Below are 22,349 nucleotides of genomic sequence, written 5' to 3' on the forward strand. Positions count from 1 at the left end.
TCCTCTTGACAAGCGCTTCAACTTCTTGAGTAAACCACGGCTCCCTTGCTCGACAACTTCCTCCCTGCCTGACAGGTACATACTTATCAAGGACACGCATTAGCTGCTCCTTGAATAAGCTCCACATTTCGTTTGTGCCCATCCCCTGCAGTTTCCTTCCCCATCCTACACATCCTAAATCTTGCCTAATCGCGTCATAATTTCCTTTCCCCCAGCTATAATTCTTGCCCTGCGGTATATACCTGTCCCTGCCCTGTTTGTTTGTCGATTTCAAGATTTTAATCGAAAAGTATGGAACATGTCAGCGATCGGCTGAGAGAGTCATCAGTGCAGCAATGAAACGGGTTTCAGTCGAAAATGGAGTCTTTACTTCAAGTGAAACCTTTGTGACAGCAAACATTCTGATGTCAGAGACAGGAAGGATCTCGCCTGGGACTCTGGAATACCCGAATTTCAGTGGAATTGGAGAGTTTAGGACCAGAGAGAAACACAGAGAGGCAGCAGGAGCCGGGAGCTGACAGCAGGTTGTCTCCGCCCCGTCCGCTCGCTGCCTTTAAATTGCTCAGTGCCGCCACCACCAGCTTCATTTCTGACCCAGTTCTGACTGACAGAGAGACTTTGTGCAGAGTCCTGGACATGACCGATACTGCAGCCGCCGAAACGGCTCCTGCAGCCGCCGCCGCTACAGTCAAGACTCCGAAGAAGAAGAAGGCGGCTCCCCGGAAGGGGTCAGGCGGTCCCAAGTTGGGCGAGCTGATCCTCAAGACTGTGGCGGAATGCAGTGTCCGCAGTGGGATGTCACTGCAGGCAATAAAGAAGGCTCTGCTTGTTAAAGGTGTCGATGTGGAGAAGGGCAAGTTCCAAATCAAGCAAAATATCAAGCGGCTTGTGTCGAACGGCTTCCTGGTGCAGACGAAGGGCACGGGGGCCTCCGGCAGCTTCAAAATCGCGAAACAGGAAAAGAAGGGAAATGTGGTGAAGAAGATTCAGACAGGAGCAGCCAAGAGATCTTTAGTGAAGAAAACAGCTGCCAAGAAACAGATCACAAAGAAAACAGCCAAGAAATCCCCAGGGAAGAAAATAGTCACCAAGAAAGTGAGCAGCAAGAAGACGGCAGCCAAGAAAGTGAGCACCAAGAAGACGGCAACGCCAAAGAAGGCGGTAAAAAAAGCAACGCTTCCAAAAAAATCTCCAGCGAAGAATGCTAATAAAGCCAAGAGGGCCACGGGCGGAAAGCCGCCCAAGAAAGTCCAATCATCAAGGGGCGGGAAGAAGCCGAAAGCAGTAAAGGCTCAGAAAGCAGCCCCTGGAAAGAAGTGAAACAGCACGGGAAACTTGTAGACATCTGAACCCAAAGGCTCTTTTCAGAGCCACCCACGTCTCTCAGGAAAGAGCTGATCCCCGATCAAATGATCCCTGTCCCGCAGTCGTGCGTACATTTCACCTAGAAATGATTTGAATTAAATCCAAGTTCCCTGGTGACTCTCAACCCAGCCATTCCTCACTCTCTGCAACAAATCAGGGATGTCCGGGCCTCACTGTACCCGGGTATATGTTCGGTGAAGTCTCAGTTCATGCTCGTTTCAGGGCGACAGCCTGAAACACAGTAACACGGGCGAGATACCCCGCGTCACATCTCAAACTCCAATACGTGATTTTCTATAATTCAGCTGGGGTTCGGTTTCAGTAAACTGCTCAATCCGTCTGGGAGGAGAGGTGTGCCGAAACAGGTTGACTTGTGATCGGAAGCACTGCACTTAGGCGGGTGTATTACGAACTTTTAATTGTAACAGATCCTTATTTAAAGCGCTAATTTCTGTTATCTGTGACTATCAATGCCGAATCTCCATGTTTTATGCTGAGCTCCAATGTCGAGAACTGTTTTTTTTTGAATTGGCGGTTCGAGCAAGTGGGAGGCGGAGCGAGAGGATCAAAGACATTTCTCTGCTCTGTCTGTCACTCAGTTTCCTCCAGACCCGCCTCTGGCTCTCTGACTCTTTCTCAGTCAGGTCGGAGCAGGCTGCATAAAAAGGCAGCAGAAGCTGCTCGTTTCTCATTCAGAATCGGTTTGTCTGAAGAAGCGTCATGACAGGAAGAGGTAAAGGAGGCAAAGGACTGGGCAAAGGCGGAGCAAAGCGTCACCGCAAAGTGCTTCGTGATAACATCCAGGGCATCACCAAGCCAGCAATTCGCCGCCTGGCTCGCCGTGGCGGAGTGAAGCGCATCTCGGGTTTGATCTATGAGGAGACCCGCGGGGTGCTGAAGGTTTTCCTGGAGAATGTGATCAGAGATGCGGTCACCTACACTGAGCACGCCAAGCGCAAGACGGTCACCGCCATGGATGTGGTGTACGCTCTGAAACGCCAGGGCCGCACTCTCTATGGATTCGGCGGCTAAACAAATCGACCTTGTCCACCAAAAACAAAAGGCTCTTTTAAGAGCCACCCACAACCTCATATAGAGATAAGTGACCTTGAAATTGCAGCGGGGATGTCTTGGGATGTGAAATTGTTGTCGCTCATCCAATGTTATGTGGACTTTATCAGATCAGTTTTGCATTCTCTTATAGTCACTTTACGTCTCGCACATTTTTTCACTGTCTTCTTCTGTTCCATGTTTAATAACCGCGTCATGAATTAAAAAGATTGCATTTGATAATGTCCATTGCCGACCTGAACTGCCGGTAAAGATGTCGAAAAGGATTTACTCCCGTTAGAGTAAGAAATGGCCGGATCTTTATTCCCGCCAGAGACCGAACAGGCAATGAATCCCTATTCAAACCGTGTTGGAAGACACAGAGGGGGATCTAGGGCGGAAAAAAATGACGCTAAAAGCAATGAGATTTTATAATCGTTCCCGCCAAATTAGGTTTTCTTTCATCTTTGCGTCGTTTACTAATTTGAAAATGGCGGGCTTTTTGAAATTGATTCAATTTCAGTTGCAGTTCAACCGGATGTTGCCGGGACTGGAAAAAATGCAGCTCTGAGGAAAGATTGAATGGTCCGTGGTTGTTCTCTGTGGCACAGAGAATGCTGAGGAGAGATCTGATTGAATTGGATAACATTTTGAGAGGCCTGGATAGAGTGTAGGTGAAGGGCCAATTTACCTTAATACAGAGGTCACTGACTAGGGGTCAAAGACTTAAAGCGTTTGGTAGAATGATTAGAGGGAAGATGAGGACAAGGTTTTTTTCCCTCTCATCTAGAGGATGGTGGGGGTCTGGAACTCAATGCCTGAAAGGGTAGTTGAGGCAGAAATCTTCAAATCATTCAAAAGAGGTCTGGATATGCACCTCAAGTGCATATTCTACAGGATTACAGATCAAATGCTGGCAGGTGGGATTAGAATGGGTGGAGAGCTTTCCGGCTGGCACAGACACGATGGTCCAAGTGGCTTCTTTCTGTGCCGTAAACTTTCAATGATTTTCAGAAAAGAGAAGGCTGAGGGGGGACATGATTGAGGTATCCAAAATTATGAAGGTCATTGATAGGTTAGACAGGAGGAAACTTTTTGTTTTCCCTTAGCGGAGGGATCAATAAGTAGGGGGAATAGATGTAAGGTAAGGGGCAGGAGGTTTAATGGAGATCTGAGGGAGAAAAAAACATTCATCATGTGGTTGGAATCTGGAACACACTGACTGAATAGGTGGTAGAGGCAGGAACCCTCACAACATTTAAGAGGTATTTTGATGAGCACTTGAAACGCCATAGCATACAAGAATACGGGCCAAGTGCTGGAAAATGGGATTAGAATAGTTAGATGCTTGAAGAAATACTTGCAGGTTTATAGGTAAATTGCCCCCAGTGTAGGTAGATGGTAGGAGAATGGTGGGGATGCCGTAGGGAATATGGGATTAATGGAGGATTGGTCTCAATGGGTGGTTGTTGGACGGCACAGACTCGGTGGGCCGAAGGGCCTGTTTCTGTGCTGTGTAACTCCATGACTCTATGTTTAGTTATCGCGTCATGAATTAAACGGTTGCATTTGACAATGTCCATTGACGACCTGAACTCCTGGTGATGATGCAGGATTTATTCCCGTTAGAGTAAGCAATGACCGGAGCTTTATTCCCGCCTGAGACCCAACAAGGAATGAACCCCAATTCAAACCGTGTTGGAAGAAACGGAGGTGGAATCGAGGGCCGAAAGATGAAGCTCCAAGCAGTGAGATTTTATAATTGTTCCCGCCGAATTCGGTTTTATTTAATCTTTGAGTAGTTTGCTAATTTGAAATTGGCGGGCTTTTTGAAATTGATGAAATTTCAGTTGCCGTTCAACCAATCAGGGAGCAGCAATTCCCTCCGCCCTTTTCCATCGTTTCAAATTGGATGATGGACGGGGCTTCATCCAATCACAGCATTAGGGCGGTCGTTCGACTGTCTTAAATAGGCAGTCCCTGAGCAGTCTCCGCATTAAACGTGACATTGTGTAAGGTCTCCGTAGATAATGGCCAGAACCAAGCAGACAGCGCGCAAATCGACCGGAGGGAAAGCTCCCCGCAAGCAGCTGGCCACCAAAGCGGCCCGCAAGAGCGCTCCAGCCACGGGCGGAGTGAAGAAGCCTCACCGTTACAGACCCGGCACTGTGGCTCTGAGGGAGATCCGCCGCTACCAGAAATCCACCGAGCTGCTCATCCGCAAACTGCCCTTCCAGCGCCTGGTGCGGGAGATCGCACAGGACTTCAAGACAGACCTGCGCTTCCAGAGCTCTGCCGTCATGGCCCTGCAGGAGGCCAGCGAGGCTTACCTGGTGGGGCTCTTTGAGGACACCAACCTGTGCGCCATCCACGCCAAGCGAGTCACCATCATGCCCAAAGACATCCAGCTGGCACGCCGCATCCGCGGGGAGCGAGCCTAAACTGACCCTGCCCTGAACTGAGTTCGGCATCAAATACCACAACGGCTCTTTTAAGAGCCACCAAATCGACAAAAGAAAGAGTTGTGATCTCTTGTTCATTCCAGCACATAAACGTCTCAGATGGTTTTGACCACTTATTTACTCAAAGCCGGGAAACACAAATACTCTATCACCCCTCAACTTAAAGCTATGTCCCCTCGTGTTTGCCATCACCATCCGAGGAAAAAGACTCTCACTATCCACCCTATGTAACCCTCTGATTATCTTATATGTCTCTATTAAGTCACCTCTCCTCCTCCTTCTCTCAAACGAAAACAACCTCAAGTCCCTCAGCCTTTCCTCGTAATAACTTCCCTGCATACCAGGCAACATCCTAGTAAATCTCCTCTGCACCCTTTCCAAAGCTTCCACATCCTTCCTATAATGCGGTGACCAGAACTGCACGCAATACTCCAGGTGCGGCCACACCCGAGTTTTGTACAGTTGCAGCATGACCTCGTGGCTCCGAAACTCGATCCCCCTACTAATAAAAGCCAACACACCATATGCCTTCTTAACAGCCCTATTAACCTGGGTAGCAACTTTCAAGGATTTATGTACCTGGACACCAAGATCTCTCTGCTCATCTACACTACCAAGAATCTTCCCATTAGCCCAATACTCTGTATTCCTGTTACTCCTTCCAAAGTGAATCACCTCACACTTTTCCGCATTAAACTCCATTTGCCATCTCTCAGCCCAGCTCTGCAGCCTATCTATGTCGCTCTGTACCCTACAACATCCTTCGGCACTATCCACAACTCCACCGACCTTCGTGTCATCCACAAATTTACTAACCCACCCTTCTACACCCTCATCCAGGTCATTTATAAAAATGACAAACAGCAGTGGCCCCAAAACAGATCCTTGCGGTACACCACTAGTAACTAAACTCCAGGATGAACATTTGCCATCAACAATCACCCTCTGTCTTCTTTCAGCTAGCCAATTTCTGATCCAAAGCTCTAAATCACCTTCAACCCCATACTTCTGTATTTTCTGCAATAGCCTACCGTGGGGAACCTTATCAAATGCCTTACTGAAATCCATATACACCACATCCACTGCTTTACCCTCATCCACCTGTTGATCACCTTCTCAAAAAACTCAATAAGGTTTGTGAGGCACGACCTACCCTTCACAAAACCGTGCTGACTATCGCTAATGAACTTACTCTTTTCAAGATGATTATAAATCCTATCTCTTATAACCTTTTCCAACATTTTACCCACAACCGAAGTAAGGCTCACAGGTCTATAATTACCAGGGCTGTCTCTACTCCCCTTCTTGAACAAGGGGACAACATTTCCTATCCTCCAGTCTTCCGACACTATTCCTGTCGACAATGACGACATAAAGATCAAGGAGAAAGGCTCTGCAATCTCCTCCCTGGCTTCCCAGAGAATCCTAGGATAAATCCCATCTGGCCCAGGGGACTTATCTATTTTCACACTTTCCAAAATTGCTAACACCTCCTCCTTGTGAACCTCAATCCCATCTAGCCTAGTTGTCTGAATCTCAGTATTCTCCTCGACAACATTTTCTTTCTCTACTGTAAATACTGATGAAAAAACTGTCCTGTGATTATTGGCCAAGATAGACCTAGAAAGTACAAACTCAAGTTCTGTGATCAAGCCAGAAAGTTCATTAGGCTTAACTAAGATAGATAAAGTGAATGTTTAACAACAGCAATAGGTTTGCAGCATCACTCAGCACCGGTTCTTGCTTCTGTGCTTGCTGGGGCGTGGACTTCTCTCTTTCTTCTTCCCTTGCTGTTTTCTTGACCGTACTCTATCTTCTCCTTCTAAGTGCGATAATGATGTTCCGTGGACCCCTCTGTAAGTGCCGACAATGTACTGTAACACCCTTTCTTTTTACCCTTCTTTGGGTGCAAGGATGTCACCATATTAGCTTTGAACTGTTCGAAGTATCCTAATTGGACCAAGTTGACATCATTGTTTGACCCTAGTTAGTTAATGGTTCAATCGACACACATTACAGATACTTCCTGTTCCTTTCTATTTTAACAAGGATACTAAAGGTCACATTCTTGCTGATGGAAGCCATTTTGATTTTGCAATTCTACAGTGTCCTATTTATCTCATCTCACCCCCTGTAAGGATGCTGTGGTCTTCAACCTATCTCTCCCATTGTTCTTACATAGTGGTTTTAACGGACTATAGCCTTGTAATGTCATTTCATAATGAAGCAAGCATTAGCTCAAACAGACTGTAATATATTGATGTACATAGCATACAATTAGTCCTATTATTGCAGCTGTCCTTATTATTCACAAAGGTAAAATATGTCATGATCCATCACCCCCACATTGTGGACCCCTCCTGCTGCATGACTTTTCCTTTTTGTCGTGACTAAGTGCATCATCCACACAGACACATCTCTCAACATGGCATTTTGACATATTCCTGTGATGATGACCGTCATGCTTTGCCATCCAGCCTTGACATAGCAGTTGCTGCATAAATGTAAGCCCTGGAAATGCTCTAACCTTTACACAGAGTATGGCAGTGTTCAGGTGATAAAGAAAATCCAGTGAATTGGGCAGAGACAATCAGTTGATCTATCAAAGTCTCATAGTTTTATGCTCCTATCTATACTACTTAATACACAACTATTCTTTTGCACCTGGAAAGCTTGGATAGATGTCTCTGGATTGTGTTCTGTAAGTAAGGGGTTGTGCTCCTTAGAGCAATGGAGCTTAAGAGGAGGTTTGATAGAGGTGTATATAAGTTAGACAAGGATAACCTGTTCCCATTAGCTGATGGTACAAGGACTAGGAGACACAGACTGATGGTTTATGGCAAGAGATGGAAGGGAATGTGAGGAAGAACTTTTTCTGTTTTACCTGCTGGACCTCGCTGTCCACAAGTGTGGTGGAAGGAGAGAGAATCAATGATTTCAATAAGAAACTGGATAAGCACTTGAAGGAAACAAACTTGCTGCAGGGCGATGCTGATCAAGCAAGGAAGTGAGTCTGAATGGATGTTGAGAATATTTTGTAAGCTTTCTTTCTGAATTTACATTGACATTTTTAAGCTGCAAAATTCCACTGCACACTTGACCATCAACTTTAAGGGAGAAGAACATAATGTTGAGAATATTTGTCGACTTCAATTTAGTCATGGCTTTTAGTTTTAGTTTAGTTTAGAGATACAGCACTGAAACAGGCCCTTCGGCCCGAGTCTGTGCCGACCATCAACCACCCATTTATGCTAATCCTACACTAAATTCCATATTCCTACCACATCCCCACCTGTCCCTATATTTCCCTACCTCCTACCTATACTCGGGTCAATTTATAATGGCCAATTTACCTATCAACCTGCAAGTCTTTTGGCTGTGGGAGGAAACCGGAGCACCCGGAGGAAACCCACGCAGACACAGGGAGAACTTGCAAACTCCACACAGGCAATACCCAGAATTGAACCCAGGTCGCTGGAGCTGTGAGGCTGCGGTGCTAACCACTGTGCCACCAAATTTTCATTTGTTACATTCTATGGCAAGTTTGCAGAAATATATTTGACCGCGAGTGGGCATTGCGGTGACCGGGAATCTAATCTGGGTCAATTGTTTGGAAGGCCGATATACTCACCACTATACCAGCATCACTGGCATACATGTAGCTCGTCATTTATACAGTATACACACCAGAGCTCATTGGAACTGAAATGTCATTTCAACCATTTCAATCTGCACCTTAACACCATGTTCATGTTCCCATTGGAGGATAGAAACATGGAATGGTTACATCATCTCCGAGAAACCGACAAAATTCTAACAGGACTGGACAGACTAGATGTAGGAAGGATGTTCCTGATGGCGGGGGAGTCCAGGACCAGGGGTGACAGTCTAAAGATAAGGGGGAAGTCATTGAGCACTGAGATGAGGAGGGATTTCTTCACCCAGGGAGTGGTGAACCTGTGGAATTCTCTAACACTGAAAAGAGTTGAGGCCAAATTTTTAAATAATTTCATGAGAGTTTGTTGCACTGGATTCGGGCATTTAGATGCTCATCAGATGAAATGCATTTTAATTTACTCTTGTCATATTTGTTAGGGTAGAATTGTAAACAAAAAGGCCTAACACAGTGATTAACACAACCTCACAGCTCCTTCGACCCGGGTTCAGTTCTGGGTACTGCCTGTGCGGAGTTTGCAAGTTCTCCCTGTGACGTGGGTTTCCGCCAGGTGCTCCGGTTTGCTCCCACAGCCAAACACTTGCAGGTTGATAGGTAAATTGGCCATTGTAAATTGCTCCTAGTGCAGGTGAGAGAATTGAGGGAAGATAGGAATTTGGCAGGGAATATGGGAATAATATAGGAATAGTATGAATGGGTGGTTGATGATCGGCACACACTCGGTGGGCCGAAGGGCCTGTTTCAGTGCTGTATCTCTCTCTGACTCTATGTACTACTAAAGCGTGTCTTTAGTTCTAAAATGATCGCCGCTTATTTCAAAAGGGATCAAGGAAGACGCGGACAAAGCGCTAACAGGGTACTGAGTTTGGATGATCAGCCACGATCGTATTGACTGGCGGTGCAGGGTCGAAGCGCCGAATGCTCCTGTTCCTATCTTTCGATATTTCTATTAAGTTGGTCATTCGGCCCGTCGTGTCGTGGCCGGCTCTCTGCAAGACCAGCTCACCTCGTCCCACCGACCCGCCTTTTCTCCATTGCTCTGCAGTTTTGTTTTATTCTTGATATAATTATCTAATTCTGTTTTCAGGGTCTCGATTGAATCTGCCCCCAACACACTCGATGTTATTCCTCTCCAATTTCAGATATTTCTGAAGGAATGGGAATATTCTTGCATGACTCACTTTTAGCCAGTAGATGGCATCAGTCTACAATCATTTGGATCTTGTGATTTGTGTACACACATATCGACCGCAATGGGTCTGCTGCTGCCCGGGGAGTTCTCCAAGCACGCCGCCTTGGCAGGGACAAAAACACTGACGAATTATCCCAGTTCCTTGTAAATCTCCACAATGTACAGAAATAAAACACGAAACGCAACATCTCTTTTAAAATCCGCCTTCAGCTTCTTTGAAACAACTGCCCTGAAAAAATAAACTGACCCTGCCCGGAACTGAGTTTGGCATCAGATAACACAACGGCTCTTCAGAGACATCAAATTGGCAAAAGATAGAGCTGTTATCTCTTGTTGATTCCAGCACATAAACGTCTCAGAAGGATTTGACCACCCTCTTTACTGTCCACTGATAACTCTCGAAGCAGAGTGACCCAGATTCCTTTGTCTCCATATTGCAGCTGGGAATTTCAGGACCTTGCAGTTCTCAGTGTGAGAGCAGTGACACCATTGTATACAAGTCATTTTTTCAGAGCAGCTCATTTCAGAACTCAAGACACGCCTTAGTGGTATATAAACGGTAGAATTGTAAAAAAGCCTTACAAATATGGCAAGAGAAAATTAAAATGCATTCCATCTGATGAGCAGATAAATGCTTGACTCCAGTACAATTCATAGCAACACAAAATAACGCGAACAGTATAACATTACCGTCTCTCAGACAGTAACCAGCCCTTTCACAGATGAAGTGGGTGGCTCTGAAAAGAGCCTTTGGGTTGTCAAATTCAGGTCTGGCAGCTTCACTTGCCCTTCGTGCTCGGAGCGCTGGTTTTCTTGGGCAGCAGCACGGCCTGGATATTGGGCAGCACACCGCCTTGTGCGATGGTCACCCCTCCCAGCAGCCTGTTGAGCTCCTCGTCGTTGCGGACGGCCAGCTGCAGGTGTCTGGGGATGATACGGGTCTTCTTGTTGTCCCGGGCCGCGTTGCCGGCCAGCTCGAGGATTTCAGCTGTCAGATACTCGAGCACAGCAGCCAGATAGACCGGGGCTCCGGCACCCACCCGCTCAGCATAGTTGCCCTTTTTAAGGAACCTGTGAACACGTCCCACCGGGAACTGCAGTCCAGCTCGGGAGGAGCGGGACTTGGCCTTGGACCGAGCTTTCCCACTGGTCTTCCCTCTTCCAGACATTTCCACAATCTCACAAGCACTTTCACGAAGAATGTTGAGATCCGCCCACATTCCTCCTCCTTGTACCTTCTGGAGGAATGGAGTGGTGGGCACTGCTGATTGGTCACTCTGCTCTGTGCTCTTCATGTAACCAATCGGAGAGCTGCTGAATTCACCAATCAGGAGACGCCAAGGAGATGTGGGCGGAAAATAACGGCGCCAAATTGTCAGACTGCAACCGATTTTTCAAATTTGAAAAGCCCGCCAATATATTGGGGCGACTTCAATATAGAATATCAAATTTATAGTTCTTTTTTTACGGTGAAATAAATAAAACCTTTTTCATATTGTGTTATTCTACATTTGGTAACAAGTTCCAGATTGGCTTTTACATTCTGACATCTATTCGGGTTTACTCTCTGTCCTTTTTGAAACCAGCGAGCAGAAAGTCTCTTTCACAACATTCTCCAACCGGGCACATTTCATGTCAATTTTCATAATAATACCGCATCACTGATGAACGATTGTTTGTTATTCGTGGGAGACAACAGCGGAGTGTAGATTTTCAGTGTCAGGTGTCAGCGTGTGAGACGGAGGGTTCCGACACCACCCGGGGTTCTAGATAATGTACTTATTAATTTCTGAGGTCAAACTTGAACTAGGGAAATAAGTGACTGCGAACTGATGTATGTGCGTTAAATCAGCTTTTATTGTCGAAATACAGAAAAGGGGCCGAATATGAACACGTCCGAGAACATACCTCACAAATGGTCAGTGGCCAGTAACTTATGTCCGGGACATTATTAGTTAGAGACAGAAAGATCGCACGGGCAGTGAAACTGCATTAACCAGAATCTATGGGAGTAAAACAGAGATCACAAAGGCAAGGACACTTGATATATAAATCAATATAAGTCGATATTATACAGACAATGTTGTAGCTTTTTCAGAGAAGTTGTGGGTGGCTCTTAAAAGAGCCTTTTTGTGTTTTGGGTGTGTTTCAGTACATTGCGGATATTTACTTGGAGCTGGTGTACTTGGTGACCGCCTTTGTACCTTCCGACACGGCGTGTTTGGCCAGCTCCCCGGGCAGCAGCAGGCGCACGGCGGTCTGGATCTCCCGGGAGCTGATGGTGCTGCGTTTGTTGTAATGGGCCAGGCGGGAAGCCTCACCCGCGATTCGCTCGAAAATATCATTCACAAACGAATTCATGATGCTCATGGCCTTGGAGGAGATGCCGGTGTCAGGGTGAACCTGCTTCATCACTTTGTACACGTAGATGGAGTAACTTTCTTTCCTGGATTTTCTCCGTTTCTTGCTGCCCTTTGCTGGCGCCTTCTTCAGAACTTTCTTGGCGCCCTTCTTGGAAGGTGCTGTAGTTTTCTTCTCGTCAACCATGATCACGATCAACTTCAGACACAGAATAACCGAAATTTCGCTCCAAGCTCGCATTTTATAGACATCCCCAGAACCCAATGCTAATGAAGGATGGGAGAAGGCCATGTTCATGATTGGCTGGTTTACAATGATGTCACTGCCTGATGTTCTGTATCTATCTGATTGGGTATCTAAAGTAACCAATCACATTTTGTGCTTCTCACAGCCACAAACTGTCGCAGCAGTCAGATCATCCAAACCCCTTTGCCCGCCCTTATCCATCTGCATCAGTGACTTTCTGAGTCCCTCTTCCTCATCAACCATTTCTATTTTGCTAGTACGAACTCGTCTCTTTTTTAACTCTACGTATAATTTCTCTATCGTTCCCTTCCTTATCAGGATGTAGCGCCCCTCTGCACTTCCGTCCATCACCAGGACGAAACCGTCCAGTATATTGGGGGTCAGAGTGGGGCAAATGTGAGCATTGAAGTGCAAGTCCTTAAATCCATGTCGCGTGCCAAATAAGGTTGGTCAGCTGCAGTCACAAGTAACCTCATGAAAGATTTAAATGACAGCGCAACTGATATGTCTTCCTTTTTCCTCAACCGAGGATCCCGCCTCCCCGCACCCCGCTCCTGTTGTTGGCAGTGCCCTCAAACGGGTCCAGCCCATTTCCCACACCTCTACCTTCACCCCTTCCCCTCTCTCCCAGAACAACGCCAGGGTTCCCCTCGTCCTCACTTTCCACCCCATCAGCCTCCACATCCAAAGGATCATCCTCCGCTATTTCTGCCACCTCAAGCTTGATGCCACAACCAAATGCATCTTCCCCTCCCTTCCCCGGTCATCATTCCAAAGGGATTGTTCCCTCCGCGACACCATAGTCCACTCCTCCATTACCTCCACCACCTTGTCCCCTTCCCACGGCACCTTCCGCTGCAATCGCACGAGATGTAATACCGACCCAGTTATCTCCTCTCTCCTCACAATCCCAGGCCCCAAACACTCCTTTCAAGTGAATCAGCGATTTACTTGTACTTCTTTCAATTTAGTACACTGTATTCGCTGCTCACAATGTGGTCTCCGCTACATTGGGGAGACCAAACATAAACTGGGTGACCGCTTTGCGTAACACCTCCGCTCAGTCTGAAAGCATGACCCCAAGCTTCTGGTTGCTTGTCATTTCAACACTCCCCCCTGCTCTCATGCTCATATCTCTGTCCTGGGATTGCTGCAGTGTTCCAGGAAACATCAATGCAAGCTCGAGGAACAGCATCTCATTTACTGATTAGGCACAATACAGACTGCCAGACTGAGCATTGAGTTCAATAATTTCAGAGCATGACGGGGCCCCCATTTTACTTTTATTTTTAGTTATTCATTCTTATTTATATTTATTTTTCTGTTTATTTTATATCATATTAGTTGGTACAGTTTGCTGACCCACCTTTTTTTCCATGTTGGTACTTGTGGCTATTCAATTTTCATCCATTAACACCCTATCTGTATGAATGCTTTGTCTTTCAACACGCCATTAACATAATGTTTGCCTTTGCTCCATGACCTTCTGGTCAGCTATTCTGTGACGTTGTCCTTTCTACACCTTCTCCTTTGTTATCTCTTGCCCCAGCGCCGGTTTACTTGCTTAAAACCTTTCACATTTCTAATATTTACCAGTTCTGAAGAAGGGTCACTGACCTGAAACGTTAACTCTGCTTCTGTCTCCACAGATGCTGCCAAACCAGCTCAGTATATCCAGAATTTCTTGTTTTTATTATGAAAGATTTATATAGTGGCAATTACATAATTCTGGCTGAAACTAGGCGAGGCAAGGGAACTTACTATTACTGGCTACAACCATTCAGGAAAGATAGGTCTGAAAACATATGGAGGATTGTGGAACGGAAAGAATTGATCAAATATAATATGATAACACTGGCAGGGATGACGTTTTGAGTTGTTAACAAAAGAATCGATTTGGTCATAGATGCGGAATATGGCAGGAGGAAGTGCATGGACATTCTGGGTCGTGAAATGTTTGTCCTTCCCTGCAGGACATGTGAGTGTGGGATTCATTCTGTGCCCATCAGTATGTGATATTTACCCGTGGCTTGTGAATTTTATTCTGTATGCCAATTTCTGGTATGTGAGTGTGTGTTTTTTCTGTCCTGTCACTTTCTGCTGAACTGTATGGTGGATTTGCTTTGGATCTGTGAATTTCTGCTATGTGAATGTTGGCTTTCCTTTACATTTGTCATAGAGTTATACAGCACAGAAACAGGCCCTTTGGCCCACTGTGTCTTTGCCTCCCATCAAGCATGAATCTATTCGAATCACATTTTCCAGCACTTGACCCATAGTCTTGTATGCTATGACGTTTCACGTGTTCATCGAAATCCTTCTCAAATGCTATGAGGGGTCCTGCCTCTACCAGCCCTTCAGGTAGTGTGTTCCAGATTCCAACCACACTCAGCGTGAAATATTTTCTCCTCAAGTCCCCTCTAAACCTGCTGCCCACTACTTAAATCTATCTCCCCTGGTTGTTGATCCCTCCACTGAGGGAACGTTTTCTTCCTATCTGTACTATCAATGTCCCGTGCAATTTTGTATACCTCAATCAGTTCCCCCCTCAGCCTTCTCTGCTCCAAGGAAAACAACCCTAGCCTCTCCAGTCTCTCTTCATAACTGAAATGCCACAGCCCAGGAAACATCCTGGTAAATCTCCTCTGCACGCTCTCCATTGCAATCCCGTCCTTCCTTTGGTGAGTTGACCAGAACTGTACACAGTACTCCAGCTGTGGCCTAACTAGCATTTCATTCAGCTCCCTCATAACCTCCCTGCTCTTATATTCTATGCCTCGGCTAATAAAGACAAGTATCCCATATGCCTTCCTAACCACCTTATCTACCCGTGCTGCTGCCTTCAGTGATAGATGGACAAGTACACCAATGTCCCTCAGACCCTCTGTACATCTTAGGATCTGACCATTCATTCTATATTCTCTTGCCTTGTTAGGCCTCCCAAAATGCATCACCTCACATTTTCGCACTTCTCTGGATTAAATTCCATTTGCCACTGCCCCACCCATCTTACCAGCCCATCTATATCATCCTGTAATCTAAGGCTTTCCTCCTCACTATTTATGACACCAATTTTCGTGTCATCTGTGAACTTACTGATCATATCTACTACATTCACGTCTAAATCATTCATGTACACTACAAACAGCAATGGTCCCAGCACCGATCGCTGTGGTACACCACTGGTCACAAACTTCAACTCACAAAAACAACGCTCGACCATCACCCTCTGCCTCCTGCCACTAAGCCAATTCTGAATCCAATTTACCAAATTGCCCTGGATCCCATGGGCTCTTACCTTCTTAACCAATCTCCCATGTGGGACCTTATCTGAAGCCTTACTGAAGTCCATGTAGACAACATCAACTGCCTTACCCTCATCTACACATCGAGTCACCTCCTCAAAAAATTCAATCAACTTAGTTAGACACTATATTTTTTCAAGTCACCTCCTCTCTCTGCTAATTATTCTTATTTTTTTTCCAAGTGCCACACCGAACCCCCCCCCCCCCCCCCCCCCCCCACCCCCCTTACATTTTCTGTACTCCTCTCGGGCCTCCGCTGTTTTCTGTCCTAAGCCTCTTTTTTTACTTCTCCAATCCTCTATATCCCTTGACATCCAGGGTTCCCTGGATTTGTTGGTCCTACACTTCACCTTTATGGGAACATGTTGGCCCTGAACTCTCATTATTTCCTTTTTGAATGACTCCCACTAGTCTGATGTAGACTTTCCTATAAGTAGCTTCTCGCAGTCCACTTTGGCCAGATCCTGTTTTATCATATTGAAATCGGTCTTCCCCAAATTGAGTACATTTATTTCAGGTACCTCTTTGTCCTTTTCCATAACTACCTTAAATATTACAGAGTTATGGCCACTATCCCCGAAATGCTCCCCCACTGACACTCCTACCACTTGTCCGGCTTCACTCCCTAGGATTAGGTCGAGCACGGCTCCTTCTTTTGTAGGACTTTCTACCTGCTGGCTCAAAAAGATCTCCTGTATGCACCTTAAGAATTCTGCCTCCTTTAAGCCATTTGCACTAAGACGATCCCAGTTGATATTGGGTAAGTTGAAATCCCCTACAATTATTACCCTATTATTTTTACACCTCTCTGAGATTTGCCTACATATCTGCTCTTCTATCTCTCCCTGACTGTTTGGAGGCCTGTCGATCACTCCCAGCCAGGTGATTACCCCCCTTTTTGTATTTATGTTCTACCCATATGGATCATTTGAGGAATGTGTGAAGATATCATCCCTCCTTATACAGTAATTGACTCCTTGATCAACAGTGCACTGCCACCTCCTATGTTATACCCTCCCCTGTCATGCCTGAAGTTTCTGGACCATGGAATATTGAGCTGCCAGTCCTGCCCTTCCTTCAACCATGTCTCCGTGAAAACAATAATATCATATTTCCATGTGTTAATAAATGGCCTCAATTCATCTGCCTTACTAGTAAGATTCCTTGTGTTAAAATAGATGCAATCCAGCCTTGCATTGTTAGCTTGTGTCTTAACATGTCTGCCTTTTCTCTGCCTTGCAGACTGACTCAGTTTCTCTTCTATATTTGACTGTACATCAACCCTTACTGCACGTCCCCTCTGTATCCCACCCCCTTGCCAAATTAGTTTACAACCACCACCCACCCCTCACCCCCCTCCCCCAAAAGCACGTGCAAACCTCCCAGCAAGGCTGTTGGTCCCGATCCAGTTCAGGTGCAATCTGTCCAACTTGTACAATTCCCACCTTGGCCAGAAACAGACCCAGTGATCCAGGAAATTAAAGCCCTCCCTCCTGCACTATCTCTTCAGCCACACATTCATCTGCTCTATCCTCCTATTCCTATACTCACCTGCACGTGGCAGCGGGGGTCATCCAGCGATTACAACCTTTGCGGACCCCTTTTCTTTAATCTGCTACCGACCTTCCGAAGTTCATGTTGCATGACCTCATCCCTCTTTGTACCTGTCAGTTTCTGGTATGGAATAAAGATCTTTACTCTGTACCTGCTAGTTGCTGGCAAGTAATTGTGGCATCAATCCATATCTGTCAGAGTGTGATGTTACTTCAGATTTTACTCTTCAGCTGTCAGTTTCTGACATGTGAATATGGATTTTCCTCATTCTGGTCACTTACTGCAATGTAAGTCACTCCTTTATTCTGTGCCTGTCAGTTTCAGGTCTGGAAGAAAGATTTTTTTCATTACCTTTTATAATCTGGCAAGTGAATGTGAGATCACCCTGTATCTGTCAGTTTGTGACATATTACTGTGACTTTTACTCTTCACTTGTCAGTTTCTGATACGTGAATGTGTATTTTATTCTGGGTACCTGTCAGATACTAAAATGCAAGTATGTATTCTATTCTGTTCTTCTTTGTTACTTGTAATTAATTGGAGTGTTTACTCTTGATCTGTCAGTCTCTGGAATGTGAATGTGGCTCTTACTCTGTGTCTGTCTGTATTGGATTTGCCAGCAAGTGTTTTTCTTTCCTTTCTGTTCCTGATATGTGAATGTGAATTTTACTATGTACCTCTCAGTTACTGGTATGTGATTGTGGTTTTATTCTGTCTCCATGAGCCTATGATTAATGATTGCAGCTTGTGTCCAAGGCATGTCAGTATCTTGTTTGCACATGCCCATTCTTATGTGCATGTTGCTTTATGGGAAATGACTAAAGGATTTACTCTTTTTTCTGCCATATTACTTCTATGGCTTCAAGGGCTGGTCAGAGACTGGGAATTCTATGATGAGCAACTCATGTCCTAACTTAGTTTAGTTTAGAGATACAGCACTGAAACAGGCCCTTCGGCCCACCGAGTCTGTGCCGAACATCAACCACCCATTTGTACTAATCCTACACTAATTCCATGTTCCTACCACATCCCCACCTGTCCCTATATTTCCCTACCACCTACCTATGCTAGGGGCAATTTATAATGGCCAATTTACCTATCAACCTGCAAGTCATTGGCATGTGGGAGGAAACCGGAGCACCCGGAGAAAACCCACGCAGACACAGGGAGAACTTCCCAAAGTCTTTCCACCACCTACAAGCCACAAGTCAGAATTCTGATGGATTACTCTCCACTTGCTTGGTTGAGTGTAGCTCTAAAAACACTGAAGAAGCTTGATACCATCCAGGACAAATCAGCAGGCTTGATTATCATACCATTCACCAGGTTATGCATTTACTCCCTCCACCCACCAGTGCACACTGTGTCCCATCTAAAAGATGTACTGCATCAACCTGAGGAAGTACCGTACAACAACACCTTCCAAACCCATGACATCTGCTACTGACTGGAACATGGGCAGGAAGCTTATGAGAACATTACCACCTGCAATTTCATCTCTAGTTTGCACAACATCCTGACTTCAAAATATAACACCATTCCTTCATCATCACTCAGCCCAAATTCTGGAACTCCCTGCCAATCACCACTTTTATGAATGACATTCATTCTGTAGCTGTTCATCAATGGTACAGTCTGAGTGCAGAACGTATTCTGCATCTGCCACTCTGATGGACAGGATCTGTTTGTTTATTTGTAAGGAACAATGCAGGAACTCTTTCACACCTAGATCTGTCCAAATATCTGTCCCTCTTTGTATGGTATGTGTGTGAGGGATTCATTCTTTATCTCAGAATGTGGAATGTGACTATATTTATCTCTGTCACTTACTGATATGTGCATGTGCACTTTTCACTCTACCTGCCAGCTTCTGATGTGAGTGGATTTTTTTATGTACCTGTCATTTACTGATGAATTGAACGGTGGTTTTGGTTTGAATCGCTCACTTTCTGTTACGTGAATATGAGTATTCCTTCGTACTTGTCAATTACTGGTATTGAAGTAAGATCTTTAAACTGCACCTAATACAAAGCAAAATACTGTTAATGCTGGAAATTGGAAATAAAAGCAGAAAATTCTGTAAATACACAGCAGGACTGCCAGCATCTGTGGAGACACAAACAGAGTTAGCCTTTCAGGTCAATGACCTTTCATCAGAAAGGTCTGTCCTGATCAAAGGTCATTGACCTGAAATGTGAACTGAATTTCTCTCTCCACAGGTGCTGCCAGACTTGCTGAGTATTTCCAGAATTTTCCATTTTCATTTACACTGTACATGGACATGTACATTTTCTGGCAAGTGAATGTGGGATCAATATTTAACCTTTCAGTTCTGATACGCAAATGAGGATTTTACCCAGCATGTTGTCAGTTCCTGCAGTGCAATTATCTGATTTATTCTGTAACTTTATGATTGTGGTAATTGATTGTGGGTTTGACCCTACATCTACCAGTCTCTGTAATGTGAATGTGGCTATTACTCTGTATTTATCGGTGTACAATTTGTGAGTGTGTGTTTTGCTCTCTGTGTCTGTTTCTGACATGTAAATGTGGATTTTGCTATGTACCTCAGTTACTTTATGTGTATGTGCTTCATTCTGTTTCTGTCCATCTGTGGTGAGCTTCACATTTTCCCTGTACCTATCAGCATCACACTTCTTTGTATGGCCATTATTCTGCACTTGTTGGTTTATGGTAGTGCTTGAATTACTCTTTCCCTCTCATTCCCTGATATGCTACTGTAAATTTTCCTCTGTACTTGGAAGATTCCACTCTGTGATAATGTTGTTTCTCTGTCTGTCTGCGTCTGGTATGCTATTGTAAGATTCACTGTGTGCCCATCAGCTTCTGGTATTTAAATATGAAGTTCACATTGTAACATTCAATTTGATCTGTGTGAATCTGCTTCTACCTTGAACTGACAGTTTCTATTCTGTGAGTGTACATTTGCAAGTGCGCTTGTTAATTTCTGCTAAATAACTGTTTGTTTTTACTCTGTGCATGTCAGTTGCTGCAATGGGAAGATGGGAAAGGTTTTTAATTCTGAAAATGGCAATTACCGATAAGTAAATGTGGGTTTTACTCGGTAACCCCCATTCTCTGGTATTTGAGTTTGTGTCTTTTTATTCTGCTTAGCTGTCACACTCACTTCTCTGAAGTAAACATCTCATGAACCGTCTCCAACACATTTACTTCCTTCATTAAATAAGGAGTCCAAAACTGCACACAGTATTCTAGATGTGGTCTCACCAATGCCCTGTATAACTGAAGTATAACGTGATTATTTTCATTTTCAATTCCTCTCGTAATACTGGATAACATTCCATTTGCCTTCCTTCTGTCTTGCTGTAACTGCACCCTAACTTTTTTGACTCATGCACTAGAACACCTAGATCCCTCTCCAGAATTCTGCAGTTGCTCAGCACTGAAATATTTTTAAATCTTCCTGACAAAGTGAACAACTTCCCATTTTCTCACATTGTACATCATCTGCCAGATTCCTGCCCACTCACTCAACCTACATATATCAGTCTTCAACTTCCTTATGTCCTCTTCACAACATACATTCCTACCTATCTTTGTTTCATCTGCAAATTTAGCTGCCATGTCATCGCTCCCCTCATCTACGTCATTGATATAAATTGTAAAAGGTTGAGGGCCCAGCACTCGTCACATCCTGCCAATTCGAAAAGGGCCCATTTCTTCATTCTCTGTGTTCTGCCAGCCAGTCAATCTTCTATCCATGCCAATATGTTACCCATGAGCTCCTACTTTGCACAATAACCTTTTATGTGGCAACTTGTCAAATGCCTTCTGGAAAACCAAGTACTGTATGTCAAACAGGTTCCCCTTTATCCACAGTGCATGTTAGTCCTTCAAGGAACTTCAATAAATAGGTTAAACATGATTTCCCCTTCACAAAACCATGTTGACTATTCCTGATGACCTTATGTTTCTCAAAATGCCCAGCTATAGCCTCCTCATCGATCAATTCTACCACCTTCCTCATGACAGGGGTCAAGCTAACTGGCCTATAGTTAATGTTAACTTTGCATCTCTCTCCACAGATGCTGCCAGACCTGAGTATTTCCAGCACTTTTTGTTTTGTTTCAAATTTCCAGCATCTGCAGTATTTTGCTTTTATATTACTGTAGTTACCCTGTCTCTGCTTCCACACCTTCTCGAATAGAGGGATTATATTTTCTACTTTCCAGTCTGATGTAACCCAGTTCACTTCAGCTAGCTCAACTTTCATGCCCACATAGCTGTCCTTATTTAAGTTTAAAATACTAGTCTTAGATCCACTCCTCTCATTTTCAAACTGGATGCAAAGCTCAATCATATTGTGATCATTGCTACCAAGAGGTGCAGATACTCTGAGGTCATTAATTAATCCTGTCAAATTACACAATACCAAGTCTAATATAACCTGCTCGCTGGATGGTTCTAGAAGATGCTGCTCAAAGAAACTATTTCGAAAGCATTCTATGAACTCCTCATACAGGCTTCTATTACCAATCTGATTTTTTCCAGTTTTTATGAAGATTAAAATCACCCATGATTATTTCCATCCCTTTATCACAAGCACCCATTAGTTATTCTTGTAGACTTCATCCTACATTGTGATTACTGTCTGCGGGCCTGTAGACTACTCCCACTAGTGCCTTTTTTCCCTGACTGTTCCTCATCTCCAGCCAAACCAATTCTACATACTGATCTCCTGACCCAAGGACATGTCTAACTATTGCACTAATGCCATCCTTGATTAACAGTGCCACCCCTCCAACTTTACCTAGCTTCCTATTCTTCTTGAATGTTACACATCCCTCAATATTGAGGACACAATCCTTGTCATCCTGCAGCCATGTCTCCATAATGGCTATTAGATCATATTTATTTACTTCAACATGTGCTATCAGTTTCTTTACTTTGTTATGAATGCTCCGTGCATTCACATACAGAGCCTTTAGTTTTATCTTTTTGTTATCCTTGTAACATCTAGTGTTGACTGTTGGTCTGCTCTTAGTTTTTTTTTCCTCTGTGTCCCTTCCTGCCATTCTCTGGCTTTCATTTCCCCGGTTTCTATTCTGTTTTCCTGCCTTGACTTTATCCCTTGGTTTGTTACATCTGCTAAAGCT

General features: G+C 44.7%; 4 protein-coding genes across 4 annotated transcripts; 2 read left to right on the forward strand and 2 right to left on the reverse strand.

The window, feature by feature from the left end:
- Positions 1-636: 636 nt before the first annotated feature.
- Positions 637-1,320, forward strand: LOC137356413 (histone H1-like). The gene has a single exon (XM_068022303.1). The coding sequence runs from the start codon at positions 637-639 to the stop codon at positions 1,318-1,320; it is 684 nt and encodes a 227-aa protein (XP_067878404.1).
- A 765-nt stretch (positions 1,321-2,085) lies between these two features.
- On the forward strand, positions 2,086-2,600 carry LOC137356212 (histone H4). Its single transcript, XM_068022064.1, has one exon. It carries the CDS (start codon positions 2,086-2,088, stop codon positions 2,395-2,397), a length of 312 nt encoding a protein of 103 aa, XP_067878165.1. The 3' UTR covers positions 2,398-2,600.
- Positions 2,601-7,933: 5,333 nt separating this feature from the next.
- Positions 7,934-10,914, reverse strand: LOC137356414 (late histone H2A.L3-like). Its single transcript, XM_068022304.1, has 3 exons — positions 10,533-10,914; positions 9,414-9,592; positions 7,934-7,984 (listed from the first exon to the last, which is right to left on the reverse strand). The coding sequence occupies exons 1-3, from the start codon at positions 10,912-10,914 to the stop codon at positions 7,934-7,936; spliced, it is 612 nt and encodes a 203-aa protein (XP_067878405.1).
- Positions 10,915-11,890: 976 nt separating this feature from the next.
- On the reverse strand, positions 11,891-12,295 carry LOC137356325 (histone H2B 5-like). Its single transcript, XM_068022205.1, has one exon. The coding sequence runs from the start codon at positions 12,290-12,292 to the stop codon at positions 11,912-11,914; it is 381 nt and encodes a 126-aa protein (XP_067878306.1). The 5' UTR covers positions 12,293-12,295; the 3' UTR covers positions 11,891-11,911.
- Positions 12,296-22,349: the final 10,054 nt, after the last annotated feature.

The sequence above is a fragment of the Heterodontus francisci genome, chromosome 45, assembly GCF_036365525.1.
Source record: "Heterodontus francisci isolate sHetFra1 chromosome 45, sHetFra1.hap1, whole genome shotgun sequence".
In the NCBI taxonomy this organism is placed as follows: domain Eukaryota; kingdom Metazoa; phylum Chordata; class Chondrichthyes; order Heterodontiformes; family Heterodontidae; genus Heterodontus; species Heterodontus francisci.

What these genes read in the sequence shown, in the direction of transcription:
- LOC137356413 (XM_068022303.1), top strand. Translation starts at nt 637, where the DNA reads ATGACCGATACTGCAGCCGCCGAAACGGCTCCTGCAGCCGCCGCCGCT.
- LOC137356212 (XM_068022064.1), top strand. Translation starts at nt 2,086, where the DNA reads ATGACAGGAAGAGGTAAAGGAGGCAAAGGACTGGGCAAAGGCGGAGCA.
- LOC137356414 (XM_068022304.1), bottom strand. Translation starts at nt 10,914, where the DNA reads ATGTCTGGAAGAGGGAAGACCAGTGGGAAAGCTCGGTCCAAGGCCAAG. An exon ending in CAGCGCTCCGAGCACGAAGG is followed by an intron (nt 9,593 to 10,532) that starts GCAAGTGAAGCT and finishes ACAAAACTGCAG; the next exon opens with AGCAATGGAGAAAAGGCGGG. An exon ending in TGGCTGATCATCCAAACTCA is followed by an intron (nt 7,985 to 9,413) that starts GTACCCTGTTAG and finishes TCTCCCTTAAAG; the next exon opens with TTGATGGTCAAGTGTGCAGT.
- LOC137356325 (XM_068022205.1), bottom strand. Translation starts at nt 12,292, where the DNA reads ATGGTTGACGAGAAGAAAACTACAGCACCTTCCAAGAAGGGCGCCAAG.